This window comes from Triplophysa dalaica, chromosome 6 (genome assembly GCF_015846415.1).
Source record: "Triplophysa dalaica isolate WHDGS20190420 chromosome 6, ASM1584641v1, whole genome shotgun sequence".
In the NCBI taxonomy this organism is placed as follows: domain Eukaryota; kingdom Metazoa; phylum Chordata; class Actinopteri; order Cypriniformes; family Nemacheilidae; genus Triplophysa; species Triplophysa dalaica.
In genome coordinates this window covers 23,665,027-23,677,659 of record NC_079547.1, presented here as the reverse complement: position 1 = coordinate 23,677,659, position 12,633 = coordinate 23,665,027, and the positions used below count along the sequence as shown (strand labels likewise).

Here is a 12,633-nt window from a genome sequence, read left to right as displayed (position 1 = left end):
CACTCCTGATCTATTCATTTCGTCTTTTATAGCTAAAGCTTTGTGAGCTTTGTGAGCGGATGGCGTTTGAAATCACCAGAGAAATCGTCGACTACAGACAACACTTAACATTTATCAATAACAACATCATTATTCATCACAGACAGAGAACAACACAAAAGGCAACAAACAATTTTCGAAACGACACGGTCGGGTTAAAGGTTGAGAAAGTTGTGTGTTCACAAGGGTGATGGGTTTAGGACGAACCTTAATATTTCCAGAGATACAGATGTCCCCAAAAGATCTACTCCCACAGAGAACTTCAATAAATAAATAATTAGAAAGAATAAAAAATTGAGGGCCAGAGAAAGGAAGAAGTTGATGATAAAAGCATTGATGTTCAACAGAAGTGACAGAAGATCTTCTCTACTGCCAACTATTGTCGTGGATATCTGACGTCATCACAGTCGGCCGTGGCCAAAGACGACATGTTAGGCAGGTTTGTCATTTCACCTATAGGCCAACAGTCATATGATAGAGAATAAAGGCTCGTGCCCTTAATAGTGTGCTGATATTCTGATCCACACTTGGCTCGAACAACTCAGTATTCAGTGTCTAGTGAGCACACAGAGTCTTCGCTGCAGGAGGGCTGCTTATGAAAATGCTGAGAACAGAATGACAACAGACAGACGGTTAGATTGTGCAAATGTCCTGCTATGAGCTATAACAGCGGTTTTGATTTTCAACATGATTAAACATTACATAGAGAATAATGCAATGAACACTGACCTGCTGATGGACGTCTGTAAAGTCATCTACAGCCTGCTGGACGGCTAACAGTTCTGTGCAAAACACACGTAAACATGAAAAAGCAAAGTTAATAGAATTCAATTCCATATTAAATATGATATTTAAGGGCAAATATGGGTAAAAGCTACAATCCTTAATTGTTTTAACTAAACAAATTGTTTATCGAGCATGTGCATCAAAATTACTTTAATTACTTTATAATTCACACCAATAAACTTTAAATAAAGATTTGTGATGTGGGATGCAATTTTTGCAGGTAATAACAATTTGACATTTTGACTTGACCCAAAAGATAAGCACATCAAGTTAACACCAAGTTAGTTTCAAACAGAGATGGCGATACAGAGGCAAAATATTATTAAATATATACCAAACACAGTGAAAAATGCTCTGTGAGACAGTTTGTATACTAAGATGTTTTCTAATATACATCTTAAATAATACTAATATTACTATGTATTCTGTGTTTATTCCATGTATTTCGTATTTTTTTTTTCGTATTCCCAGTTTTTCCTATTTTCTCTGTTCAGTTGTTTTGCACCATTGCAACACTGTAAAAAGATCTATAGAAAAACATCGGAATTAAAAAAAAAAAAAATGGAATCAATAATACATATAACTATGTACATATATACATATACACATATATTTGCCGTGTTGTTTCTACAGTGGCCCTAAACGGACTGAATGCTCTACAGAATGTGTTTCATAAATACGTTATGTCCTCCTGCAAACAAAGAGTAATCGTGTGTCCTGCGAGAGCCGCCGTAGTGCGGTGGAGTGAGCCATTGAATGAAATTCGCAACCTCACCACTAGATGCCGCTTAATCCCCACATTACTGCTTTAAATTGGCTGTGCACAGCTCTTACCGAGTGTTGTCTCTCTGTTTTGGGACGGGGTTCAGACTGCTGTCGATGGGGACCTACAGGCAAACATCAAAGTATGAGCAATGTTACGTGTACAAGACAAAAGTGATGCCCAACTTGGGAAAATTCATGTGTTTGTCCTTTATTCAATACATTAACATTAAAGCATTTGACAATAAGTTTGGCAATAAATGGGATTGAACCCACAACCTTGGTGTTGTTAGCACCATGCTCTTACCACTGAGCTTCAGGAAAGCAGAGCTACATTGCCAATACTGTGAAAATGTTAAATATTTTGTGTGTTTGTTTGTTGTGTAGGGAATATAAACTGAAGCTTAGATTTGAGACAAATTTGAAGGGGCCTGAAAGAAAAAAATGACATATAAGGCCGTGTTCAGACTTCTTTTTTTTAAGCTGCTAGCGTCTGTTTTAATCCTATGAAATCCTATGATTTGAAAAAACGGTCACACTTTATTTCAAGGTCCAGTTCTCAGTTTAAGTGAACTAGTAACTATGACTTTCCTGTAGCTCAGTGGTAAGAGCATTACGTTAACAACGCAAGGTTGTGGGTTCGATCCCAGGGGATTGCAAATACCTATGTAAAATGTATAGGATAAAGCAATGTAAGTCGCTTTGGATAACAGCGTCTGCCAAATGCATAAATGTAAATGTAAATGCTGAGTTAACTCTTTATTTTTTGCTTATTAATAGTTAGTAAATTAGTTGTTAGGTATTGGGTCGGATTATGGAAGTAGAATATGGTCATGTTAAATATGTGCTTTATAAATACAAATAAACAGCCAATATGCTAATAATATGCATGCTAATAAGCAACTAGTCAATAGTGAGAATTGGAGAAGAGCTCCTTTTTGCAGCTAGCCGAAGACAGAGATCTGTCATTTCCATAAAAACATGGGAGGAACGTGATTGGTCAACGAAGTGTCAAGCTTGAAATAATGAAATGGCGGCCGGAATGCCGGTTGATGTAATTTATTTGAACTTTCAACAACTTCTGATTGGATTTCTAGGGAGAAATTAGTGTTATAGTTTTTAAATGTGTCTTTAGTTATTGCAAAGACGCTCTGTTTTTAATTCAAAGAGACTTCCATTATGCTGCCTATCTGTTTCTGCTGATGATGAAGTCATGGCGTTCAGCAGCTATTTGTAACCAAACGTTGCCAGCGTTTTGTTTGACTAAAAAAGCACCTTTGTCAACTTTTTCTTGTCAAAAAAGAAGTCAAGTCTGAACACGGCCTAACACTTTAGTAAAGCTTACAGAGTCAAGACCTGGAAACAAAAACAAGAGGATATTTCTATATTCTATTCACATTTTTGAACATGAAAACCTACATTTTGTGATGCACTGCAGTTTTCCTTTGTGTTTCTCTTCATATTTGATGGTTTAATTGAACCCATGGGAGCAGTAAGTATCGTACAAATATCTCTTTTCATCACCTATGTGTTTTACACTTTGGATGCTGTAATAAATGTGAATTATTTGTTTAATCTCACCATGTGAGCTGCTCTGGTTTGTAGGAGCGGAGCTGTCCTCCAGCCACACAGCGCTGTATGGAAATGAGTCTCGCTTCTGTGGCGTCCCGGCCAATGACAGGCTCTCCTGCACACCAGAAACATCGAAAACATTCAGCACGCAAATGCCAGAACCCGTCCGTCAGAGTCTCTCTTCAAGCAACAACATGCAAATTCCCAAACCGGTTATGCGCTGGTGTTTTTGTCGCTGTTGGTTTGTGTGCTCATTGAAAGAAACACATGCAATGTATCAATAGAGAATGAGTAATTATGCTTTTGTATTGATCACTGATTGAATGATGACTCATAGGCGGGCGTGGCCTCACCGGTCCGGTGTCGTACTCTTCCGCCGCTCCGGTTTGGTGCTCGTTCTCCTCCACCACGCTGGTGAAGCTGCTGGCGTTGGACGAGGAGCGAGAGAGGTCCTGAGACTCGGGGATGGAAGGAGCTCGACAGCACAGTGCAGAACTACAAAAACATGAGAATATGAGAAAACACATGATCGTTGGAAAACTGCTCGTGAAAATCATAATTGCGAATCGTCTGCGCTTGTACCCGAACTTGGTGGTGGGCATCTCAGGTGAGCTGTGATTGGACGAGTTGTCTAATCGGAGTTCTTGAGTAAAGCTGCAGTCAGATCTCTGTGGAATGGGAGACACCTCTCTGCTGCTGGGACAAAAAACACCTTTTACACGCTATAAGAAAACACTTGTACGTCTCCCGCATTCACGTGTCTGGGCCTACCTTCTCTCCTGAACCTCCTGTATGTTCTCGATCCCAATCGCGCTGCTCCTCCTGGAGGTGAACGGGCCAGATTTCTTCCTGGTCGGGCTTTTTCCAGGGATGTTCAAAGACTGAGGAGACATCAGTAGTGCGTGTCAGAGATCATTGTGTTAATGTTCACAGTATAGGGAAGACTGCTGAACACTTAAAGTTGTTTTTTTAAGTGTTTCTTTACTGGAAAAAAAGTGTCACACAAAAGAAGATATTTTGAGAAATGTCATGGTGGTTTTGTGTCCGCACAATGGAATGAGGTTCGGTGTTGTTTGTTTACCAACATTCTTCAAAATATCTTCTTCTGCAGAAACATCATACAGGTTTGACATGACATGACAGAATTTTCATTTGTGCTTGAACTGTCCGTTCAGGCATGTTTTAAATCTCATTTAAATGTAGCATGCATATGCTTTGTATACTGAAAACTAAGCAAATACACACAGTCTTGGTCGGTACCCGTACATGTGTATATGGATTTTGCGAGTCACCCGATTATTGAATCACTCAAGGGAATGTGTTGTGATTGATACCAAAATGAAGAGTTGTGATGTGTTTCTCTCGATACAGTTGAACAGTAATGACAGTGGACTGTGATTTTGATCTGAGGATGACTAAGGCATTAAAGGAACCACTCCTGAATATCTGAATGATTTAGTACACATGTTATGCTGTATAACAAAAACGACTTGTACCTGTAAGGAAAAAAGATGTTGTAAAGGGAGGTGCTCGCCAACACAAATGTGTCCCTGCAAAGGCAAATGGGACACAAAACACAACAACTCCACCCAAAGGAACGTCTTCACTGTGACCGTCACGCAAGCATAACATGTTTCATTCAAGGTCATGTCACTTTTCTATTTCCTTAGACAGAACTTTTTGGTTGTTTTGCAACAATGCACATAATGAAATGAGAAACATTATATCGAAATAAAATGAGTAATTAACAATGTCTTTAAAACAAATTCTCTTAAAGCAGTAAACTGACCTCTTTTAGGTCTCTTGAAGCAGAAAATTCAGAGATGCAAACACAACACTGTTGAAAAAAACAGCATATGCTGTTTAGGTAGGTTTGAAGCATGGTAGCTGGTTTGTGCTGGTTCACACTGGTCCTGAGCTGGTTTAAGATGGTCATGTTTGTGGTTTAAGATGGTCCTGAGCTATTTTAAACTGGTCATGTGGTGGTTTAAACTGATCATATGCTGGTTTAAGCTGGTCTTGAGCTGATTTAAGATGGGCATGTGCTGGTTTAAGATGGTCCTGAGCTGGTTTAAGCTGATCATATGCTGGTTTAAGATGGTCCTGAGCTGGTTTAAGCTGATCATATGCTGGTTTAAGATGGTCCTGAGCTGGTTTAAGCTGATCATATGCTGGTTTAAGCTGGTCCTGAGCTGGTTTAAGCTGATCATATGCTGGTTTAAGATGGTCCTGATCTGGTTTAAGATGGTCATGTGCTGGTTCAAGATTGTCAAGTGCTGGTTTAAGATGGTCCTTGGGTGGTTTAAGATGGTCCTTGGGTGGTTTTAACTGGTCATGTGCTGGTCTAAGATGGTCCTGAGCTTGTCCAAGATGCTAATGTGGTGGTTTAAGATGGTCCTGAGCTGGTTTAAACTGGTCATGTTCTGGTTTAAGATGGTCCTGAGCTGGCTCAAGATGATCATATGCTGGTTTAAGCTGGTCCTGAGCTGGTTTAAGATGGTCCTGAGCTCGTTTAAGATGATCCTTAGCTGGTCATTTGCTGGTTTATGCTGGTCCTTAGCTAGTTTAAGAGGGTCCCAAACCAGGTCAGGACCATGATTAACCAGCATATGACCAGCTCAAACCAGCACAAACCAGCTACCCTGCTTCAAACCATACCTAACCAGCATATGCTGGTTATTTTCAACAGGGATGCAAATGTCTCAATTTGCTCTACATTTAACCTAATATTGGTTTAAGAAAAGAAATGGAGATATCAAAGAAATCTCTTGTTATTTTATTGCTCAGACATTTCTCTTCTGTTCTCTTCTGTTAGGTTTCAACGTCAGTTGTTTCACCTCAATTTGTTTAAAAGAAATAGAAATAAAAACACTTGAGATAATTTTTCAAAAACATAAAGAGTTTGGTGGTGTTAAATGAACGTAGATTTGGTGTACAACATAGAGGTAAAATAATGTGGATGTGGGTCGCTTTGATGAGAAATGCTTGAGTTCATAAAGAGATCGTCAATAATATTGACGTTTGAAATATTTGACAGACTCTGGGGACGTTTGTTAGACTGCTCTTTTTCTCTGGAGAATTATCTGAGATTGCTCTCCATTTATCTAGGAGAAATAACTGAGATAATACAAAGATCTGACGTGTGATTTTTCTTTCTGTTGCATTGTGTTGCAAGATTAAAAGAGGACAGAGAGTCACGTGTCCAGAGCGCCATCTGTTCTACTGACCACCATCCAAACACATCACGTGAACGCATTACAGATCCGTCTCTCCCTTTAAATGATGAAGATCTGACATGGCAAGAGAAGACCTGATCCAGAACCAGCCTGAACCTCACAGATGTGCCACCCTGACACATGTACCGAAGGGTCAAAGGCGTTCAGAGGGCGATGTGAGCACCAGCTGGGTCTCTGCCGGCTCAGGGCAGAGAGTTTGGTGTAAACTAAAGCTGCCACACGCGGTTTTCATGCTTCTATGGCAGATTTCTTTTGAGACTCTGGCGGACTGCACATTTATTTTTTTATTAAGTTGTGTCTTGTTAACAATTTAAGATGTGTTGACAGATGGAAGGCTGCGGTTACTCACGATGCCGGCTGTTTTGGGGGTTTCTGGAGGGTTGTGTGTAAAACTCCCGCTGTGGCTTGTGGAGACTGTGTGTGGCTTCTTGTTACTGAGGCCCATCGCGTCCATCGACTGACTTCTACTGCGGATCACACGCTGGAAAAAGGACATGATGCATTAGAGATGAAAGATGCATTACTGCAGTGTAACTCTAGGGGGCACTCTAAGACTACTGCTTTAATAGAGAGCTAGCGCGCATTAGAACATGGAATACACATGTTGTAAATAGCAAACTTGTATACTTAAGTTTGATTTTCAATACTATGCTTTAAGTGTTCAGTGTGCATGAAGAAGTTTTCTCTAGCTTGATTACAAACGCTACATATCACACTTTAAGACATACGATATCCCACAATGCAGTCTATTTAAGATGTGGATATTATAGTTAACTAAAAGCAAATTTTTAACACATATCTGTTAAATAAAACCAAATAAGACATAGGTCTAAATATAGTGAAATAAATGTATGTACTAAAGTAGGTACTAAAATGATTTAATAAAAATAAGTAAAAACTACATTTTTACAAAAACAATGAAATTGATAAAATTTAAAGAATCAAATAATTAAAAACGAATAAATTGATAACAAACATGAAATATTGCTAAAACAAAGAAAATAATAAATAAACAAATGCGTGTAAATTAAAAGATGAATCAAATAAAATTTATATTCAATTAATTTATAAAAATAAAAGCTATTTCAATATAAGAATAGAACTACAATAAAACAAAAAGAGGTGATGCAAAAACTGATTATTTACAGAAGAAAGATTATTCAAAATTCCTCATGAATCTAAGGGTTGAAGATACACAGTTTTTGTGCATCACATAAACTAACTAAAACAACTTTGAAAGTAATATTATAATAAAAACAGTTTTTTTCTTCTGGGTGAAATAAAAGATTCAAACAGACTACCTTAAAAGTTTCAAAGAATCCTCCTCCGCCTCCTCCTCCATTCTCCAGTTTATCATCATCTCCACACAGACCCATCATAGACTGACTGTTAACATGAAGCTCCTCATATAAAGTCTCCATAAGAGCAGAACGGGTTCTCTCCTGGAGGACAAATAATGATTTTTAATGTACAATCCACAGATATGCGCCTCAACCCAAATGTAAAGAGCATCAGAACCAGTCCTGTACCTCCAATTTGGCAAACTTTTCAGCTTTGTAGCAGGAATATTCAGCATTGATCAGTTTGGTCATGAGGAACTCGTGAAACTCAGGAGTCTGGAAACAAAACAAAACTAGATTTGAACCTCATTTAGTATGTGATTTAAATGAGAATGAGTCAGTTTTAGGCTAGAATGACTTCATGTTGAAACGCTGTACCTTTCTAAAGATGGCAGGCTCTGGGAGAGTTGGTCCAAAGAAAGGCACATCATCTCTCGCTGTCACAGATACCTTTTAAAAACAAGAGAAAATGAATAATAAAGGTTATAAAAACAAAAGTCAGAGAAACTCTAGACTAAAGTGACCCATACTGGGAGAGTTTCTAAAGTGAATAAAACTTACATTTTTGATAGATTCAAATAATTCACATGATCCACATAATCTACATTTTATTCCACATGAAAAAATACTGTAGTATACTTTAGGGTTTAAACTGTACACTTAGTAATGGTAATTTATATATTATAATATATATTTACTAAATGTCTATAATATTAGCTATAGTAAGTGGATAAACTTTGGGAAATACTTTTGGAAACTTTATTATTTAATATAGTTAGCGCTAAATATGAATACAAATAAATAGCAAATATTTGTAAATAATAAAATCACAAAAACATATTAAACATTGCTAAAAATCAAGAATCAACCAAATTTATTTGAATTAAGATAATTCAGTAAATTCAATTTATAAAATTAAATGTAATCATTTACAAAAGAAACAAATCTAAATTATTAATAAATCTATGGCTTCAAGATATACAGACGTTTTAATAACTTTTTGTATATTGCTAAAAGTTATGTATCAAGTTTTTAGGTTGACGCAAATAGCAGAGAATCTCTTAATAGAGAGAATTCAGTTTTCAGAAAATAAATATAATTAAAATTTAATTGGAAACTTAAATTGTTAATTACACCATCACATACGCGGTGTCAAATAGTTAAGTAAACTTTAATATTTACTATAGTATGTTCTAAAAATACTATAGTATGTCGAAATCATTTTAATTATACAAGTTTACAACAGTAAATACTAAGGTATATGTGCCACGTTCTTCATCTTTTACCTTATACAGAACATTATCTGTGCAGGCGTTCTCCACTTGAACCACTACATAACCGTGCAGAAAGTTGGACGCGATCATATCTGGTACAAACGGTGTGTTTTCCTCCTGAAAAACTATAGCCACGATGTCATTTCCTATGTGCCTTTTCCTCTGGAGCTGAAAAGAATTCACAGGACAGCATTGTGAAGTAACATGAGGAACACTGAACAATTTCAGACTCGCTTCTTTTAACAGATCGGCCTGAAAACAAACATGAACTGAAAAATGAAATGTTGGTGTCAAACATATTTCATCAGTTTGTGGTGTGCATTAAAAGCATTAAAGTTAATCCTCCTCTAATCCTCATCTTACGTCTTCCTGACAGCTTACAATGGAAAAATCTAAATTTTATTGTGATATGCATGTACTAAAAAAATGCTTTTGATCAAATGTGTATTTTATTTATTATATTTTGTGTTTTAAAAATGTTACATTTGCATCACCAATATGTTGGAGTGTCACCAGGTTTTTTGGCGTTAAATTATGTCAATAATTATATTTCAAAATATCATATTATTGCGACATCATAAAAGATATTAAAATTTATGTGTTTTAATACACCAACATCATCAAAGCCATGAAACACAAAGCAATAATTACATTTAAACCTAATTTAACATATATTACAATGATGCACAATGACAATTTTATCTCCCATAAACCTTTCTCTGAATTGCTTTCAGCGCTTTCACGTATGCACTTCACAGCTTGCTCATAAATATGTATCAGACAGTGAAACCTCAAATAATTGAGGATGATATTGTAGGTCACGGTCGGCCCTGTGGGCTCTTGTCAGACGTCTTACCCATTTTTAGATAGAAGAAACAAATCATTTAAAGACAAAAACTAAGTCTGTCCGGTGTCCATTAGCATAAGAAAACACACTAGCGCTCATATCACGAAGAAAACTATTAAATATCAGCAGGTGATGAGTGTGGAGCCGTATGTTAGTCCTGGTTTTCATGGGCAGCATTCTGAGAGGCCAGTCTGTGCTGAAACCCTGAGGTGATGTTTTCTATCCGAGCGATGTGAAACACGGATGGCAACAGATGGCTTTTCAGGATCGGTGTTTTTTTGCACCGTATGGTGTGGGATGCTTGCTCATTTACACAACATACAGTTGGTCGGTGCATGTCACACCGGCCAGCAATCTCGAGGGGTGACCAACTGGTCATGTTTTTAGAAATGACATTACATGCAACATAAAACAACATTAGAATTTACAGCACATGATGTAATGGTTTCGTCCAAAGGGCGTCAAAATTGATGACAAATATACAAAACAAAATAAAGAATGTAAGAAAGAACATAAGAATGTAGAAATGTTGCATGCAAAATGGGACGATGCAAAATACTAAAATACATATGAGGTTTTACCTGCTGAGAATCTCCTTCCGTGTACGGCAGTTTAGTGGACACGTGGAACATGATCTCTATGTTGTGGAAGTTGCAGTAGACTGATTCGGTTCCCGTTTGACCGTGTGTCACATCCAGACCACCCCGAAAACTGCCGAAAAATGTACAGTTTTGTCATGAAATGTGATTTTGACGTGTCCCTGACCCCACATTTCAATTCAATGTATTTCTATAGCATCTTTATTGAAAATATATTTCAAGGCATGAGAAGTAATAACATTATAGCTCTATAATAAAATGATATATATGGTCACCTAGCGTATGCAAAAGCAGGACTAACCATATCAAGCATATTAGGTTGTTTTAGGATCAACGTGTCTAAAATAAATCCTTTATGGGTAAATCAAGTGTTATTTACTGTGAGAGCAGCATACCCTTTGAAGTCATGAAGTTCAATCTTCTCTCCTAAGAACTCTAAAAACTCAACAAAGGCCGGACTTTCCTCAGTGTTCTCAAATAATTCCTCCTCTGTAGACTATGGAAGAGGAAAAACACACACAAATAAGAATAAAAAAATGTACTGTTATAGTATACAGTATATATATGCGAGTACATTTGCAAAAACAGACTGAAAAAGATTGAGATTTTTTTTAAATAAATTATTAAAATATACTATAAATGTGTTCCTGCTTTTAACAAAAAAATGAGTTTAAATAATAATGTTAATTATGTTGTTCGAGTGATTTTAATTGAACAAATTATTAAGTAAATTCAACTCAATTTTATTACGTTAAAGCCATTTAAATTGTTTACTTATTTATTTTGTTTTGAGACTACATGAATCATTTTGTAGATATAATTACATTGGCAGTTTTTCTGTAGTTCCCAGCATGCTTTGTATCTGACTGCATTAGGAGATTCATTTTCAAGATTAACTGACCTTTTAAGTGTTTCTCAATAAAAAGAAAGACGTGGTTTTTGTTGATTTGTCTTTGAGATTTTGGAGAGTTTTGGTATTATTTTAAAGTTTAGGATTTTTACATTTTTACCGTTGAAGTTTGATTAAAACAAATGTTTTTGTTCAGGGTCAATATATATGTTTACTTCAAATAACACGTACTTGATATATTGACAAAAACTCAATTTAAAGTAAGTAAAACTTACTTTATTTTAGCAAATTTAACTTAAAAAATGTTTGTGCAAAAATTGTTGTCAATTGTCAATTCTACAAGTTATTTTTTTCAGGATAACATTTTCAAAAATCATGTTATTTATTGTGTTATAATGTTTTTCATTGTGTTATTTTGTATGTTTATTTTTTGCTACTATTACTTAATCAAATTAACCCAACTGCAGTTTGATTGATATTACTTGGAATGCACAATAAAAAACATGTTTTTCTGTCTTTGCAAATAAACTCTTCATATATATATATATTAATGTACACATTATATATGTCAGAAGCATGGGATACATGAGGGCATGACATCTGACCTGTGCAAATTTCTGGTAAACTACTCCAAACTTAAAATTGTTGCTGATGACATGCTCATCAAAGGTCACGATGAGTCTAGACGCCTTGAAGAAAAATGCAAATTAGGGTCAAGATGAAAAGCAATTTTGAACTGTTTGATCTGAAATCGCAGCTTACCTTCGGGTATAAGACGGGGTAAAATCTGTCCACATTCACCTCTTCACAGATAAGCTTAGAACATAAACAAAAAACGGTGATTTCAAATTTTATTTTTCAATTATTTAATCTATAAAATACATAGAGCTTTACATTTGATGTGTAAATATATGTAAATCAGTAAAAAAAATGTGATCTGATATTAATATAAAAATTAAAAGCGCCTGACATTTTTTAATAATAACCCTAATAATGACTTTCTGCTACAAACATGTACACTGATGTCGTACCTTTGCCATCTGGATCACATTGGGGAACTCGGTCAGACATGAAATGGGTATCACATCATGGTGGGTTTTATACTTTGACCTGAAATAAAAAGACATTGGAGGACAATAGATTCACAGAATGCTTGTTGTTATGCCGGACACATTGCAAGAGCTGTAAAAACCATCTGGAGGGCATCAAAGACGCAACCTGATTACATCATCAAAAACTGTGCAGAACTTCTGCTCGCTCATGAAAACACTACACTCATCTGAGCCTACGTGTGTGTGTGCGTGTGCGTGTGTGTGCATGTCCGAGTG

General features: G+C 36.3%; 1 protein-coding gene across 7 annotated transcripts in view; it reads right to left on the bottom strand.

Annotated features, from left to right (window-relative positions):
* Positions 1 to 92: 92 nt before the first annotated feature.
* The window catches only part of rap1gapb (RAP1 GTPase activating protein b), a 64,431-nt gene continuing 51,890 nt past the window's right edge, over positions 93 to 12,633 (bottom strand). For 5 of the 7 annotated variants that reach the window (XM_056749753.1, XM_056749756.1, XM_056749751.1 and 2 more), the window contains 17 exons: positions 12,337 to 12,415; positions 12,068 to 12,121; positions 11,911 to 11,994; positions 10,851 to 10,951; positions 10,438 to 10,567; positions 9,022 to 9,177; positions 8,114 to 8,185; positions 7,925 to 8,011; positions 7,697 to 7,837; positions 6,745 to 6,876; positions 3,931 to 4,040; positions 3,742 to 3,855; positions 3,513 to 3,654; positions 3,169 to 3,274; positions 1,660 to 1,712; positions 769 to 821; positions 93 to 643 (listed from right to left, as the gene is read on the bottom strand). In XM_056749753.1, coding sequence (XP_056605731.1) covers positions 813 to 821; positions 1,660 to 1,712; positions 3,169 to 3,274; positions 3,513 to 3,654; positions 3,742 to 3,855; positions 3,931 to 4,040; positions 6,745 to 6,876; positions 7,697 to 7,837; positions 7,925 to 8,011; positions 8,114 to 8,185; positions 9,022 to 9,177; positions 10,438 to 10,567; positions 10,851 to 10,951; positions 11,911 to 11,994; positions 12,068 to 12,121; positions 12,337 to 12,415 — 1,570 coding nt within the window. In that variant the 3' untranslated portion in view covers positions 93 to 643; positions 769 to 812. The remainder of the gene's footprint in view (positions 644 to 768; positions 822 to 1,659; positions 1,713 to 3,168; positions 3,275 to 3,512; positions 3,655 to 3,741; positions 3,856 to 3,930; positions 4,041 to 6,744; positions 6,877 to 7,696; positions 7,838 to 7,924; positions 8,012 to 8,113; positions 8,186 to 9,021; positions 9,178 to 10,437; positions 10,568 to 10,850; positions 10,952 to 11,910; positions 11,995 to 12,067; positions 12,122 to 12,336; positions 12,416 to 12,633) is intronic. The other 2 variants (XM_056749752.1, XM_056749757.1) reach the window with 1 other exon arrangement.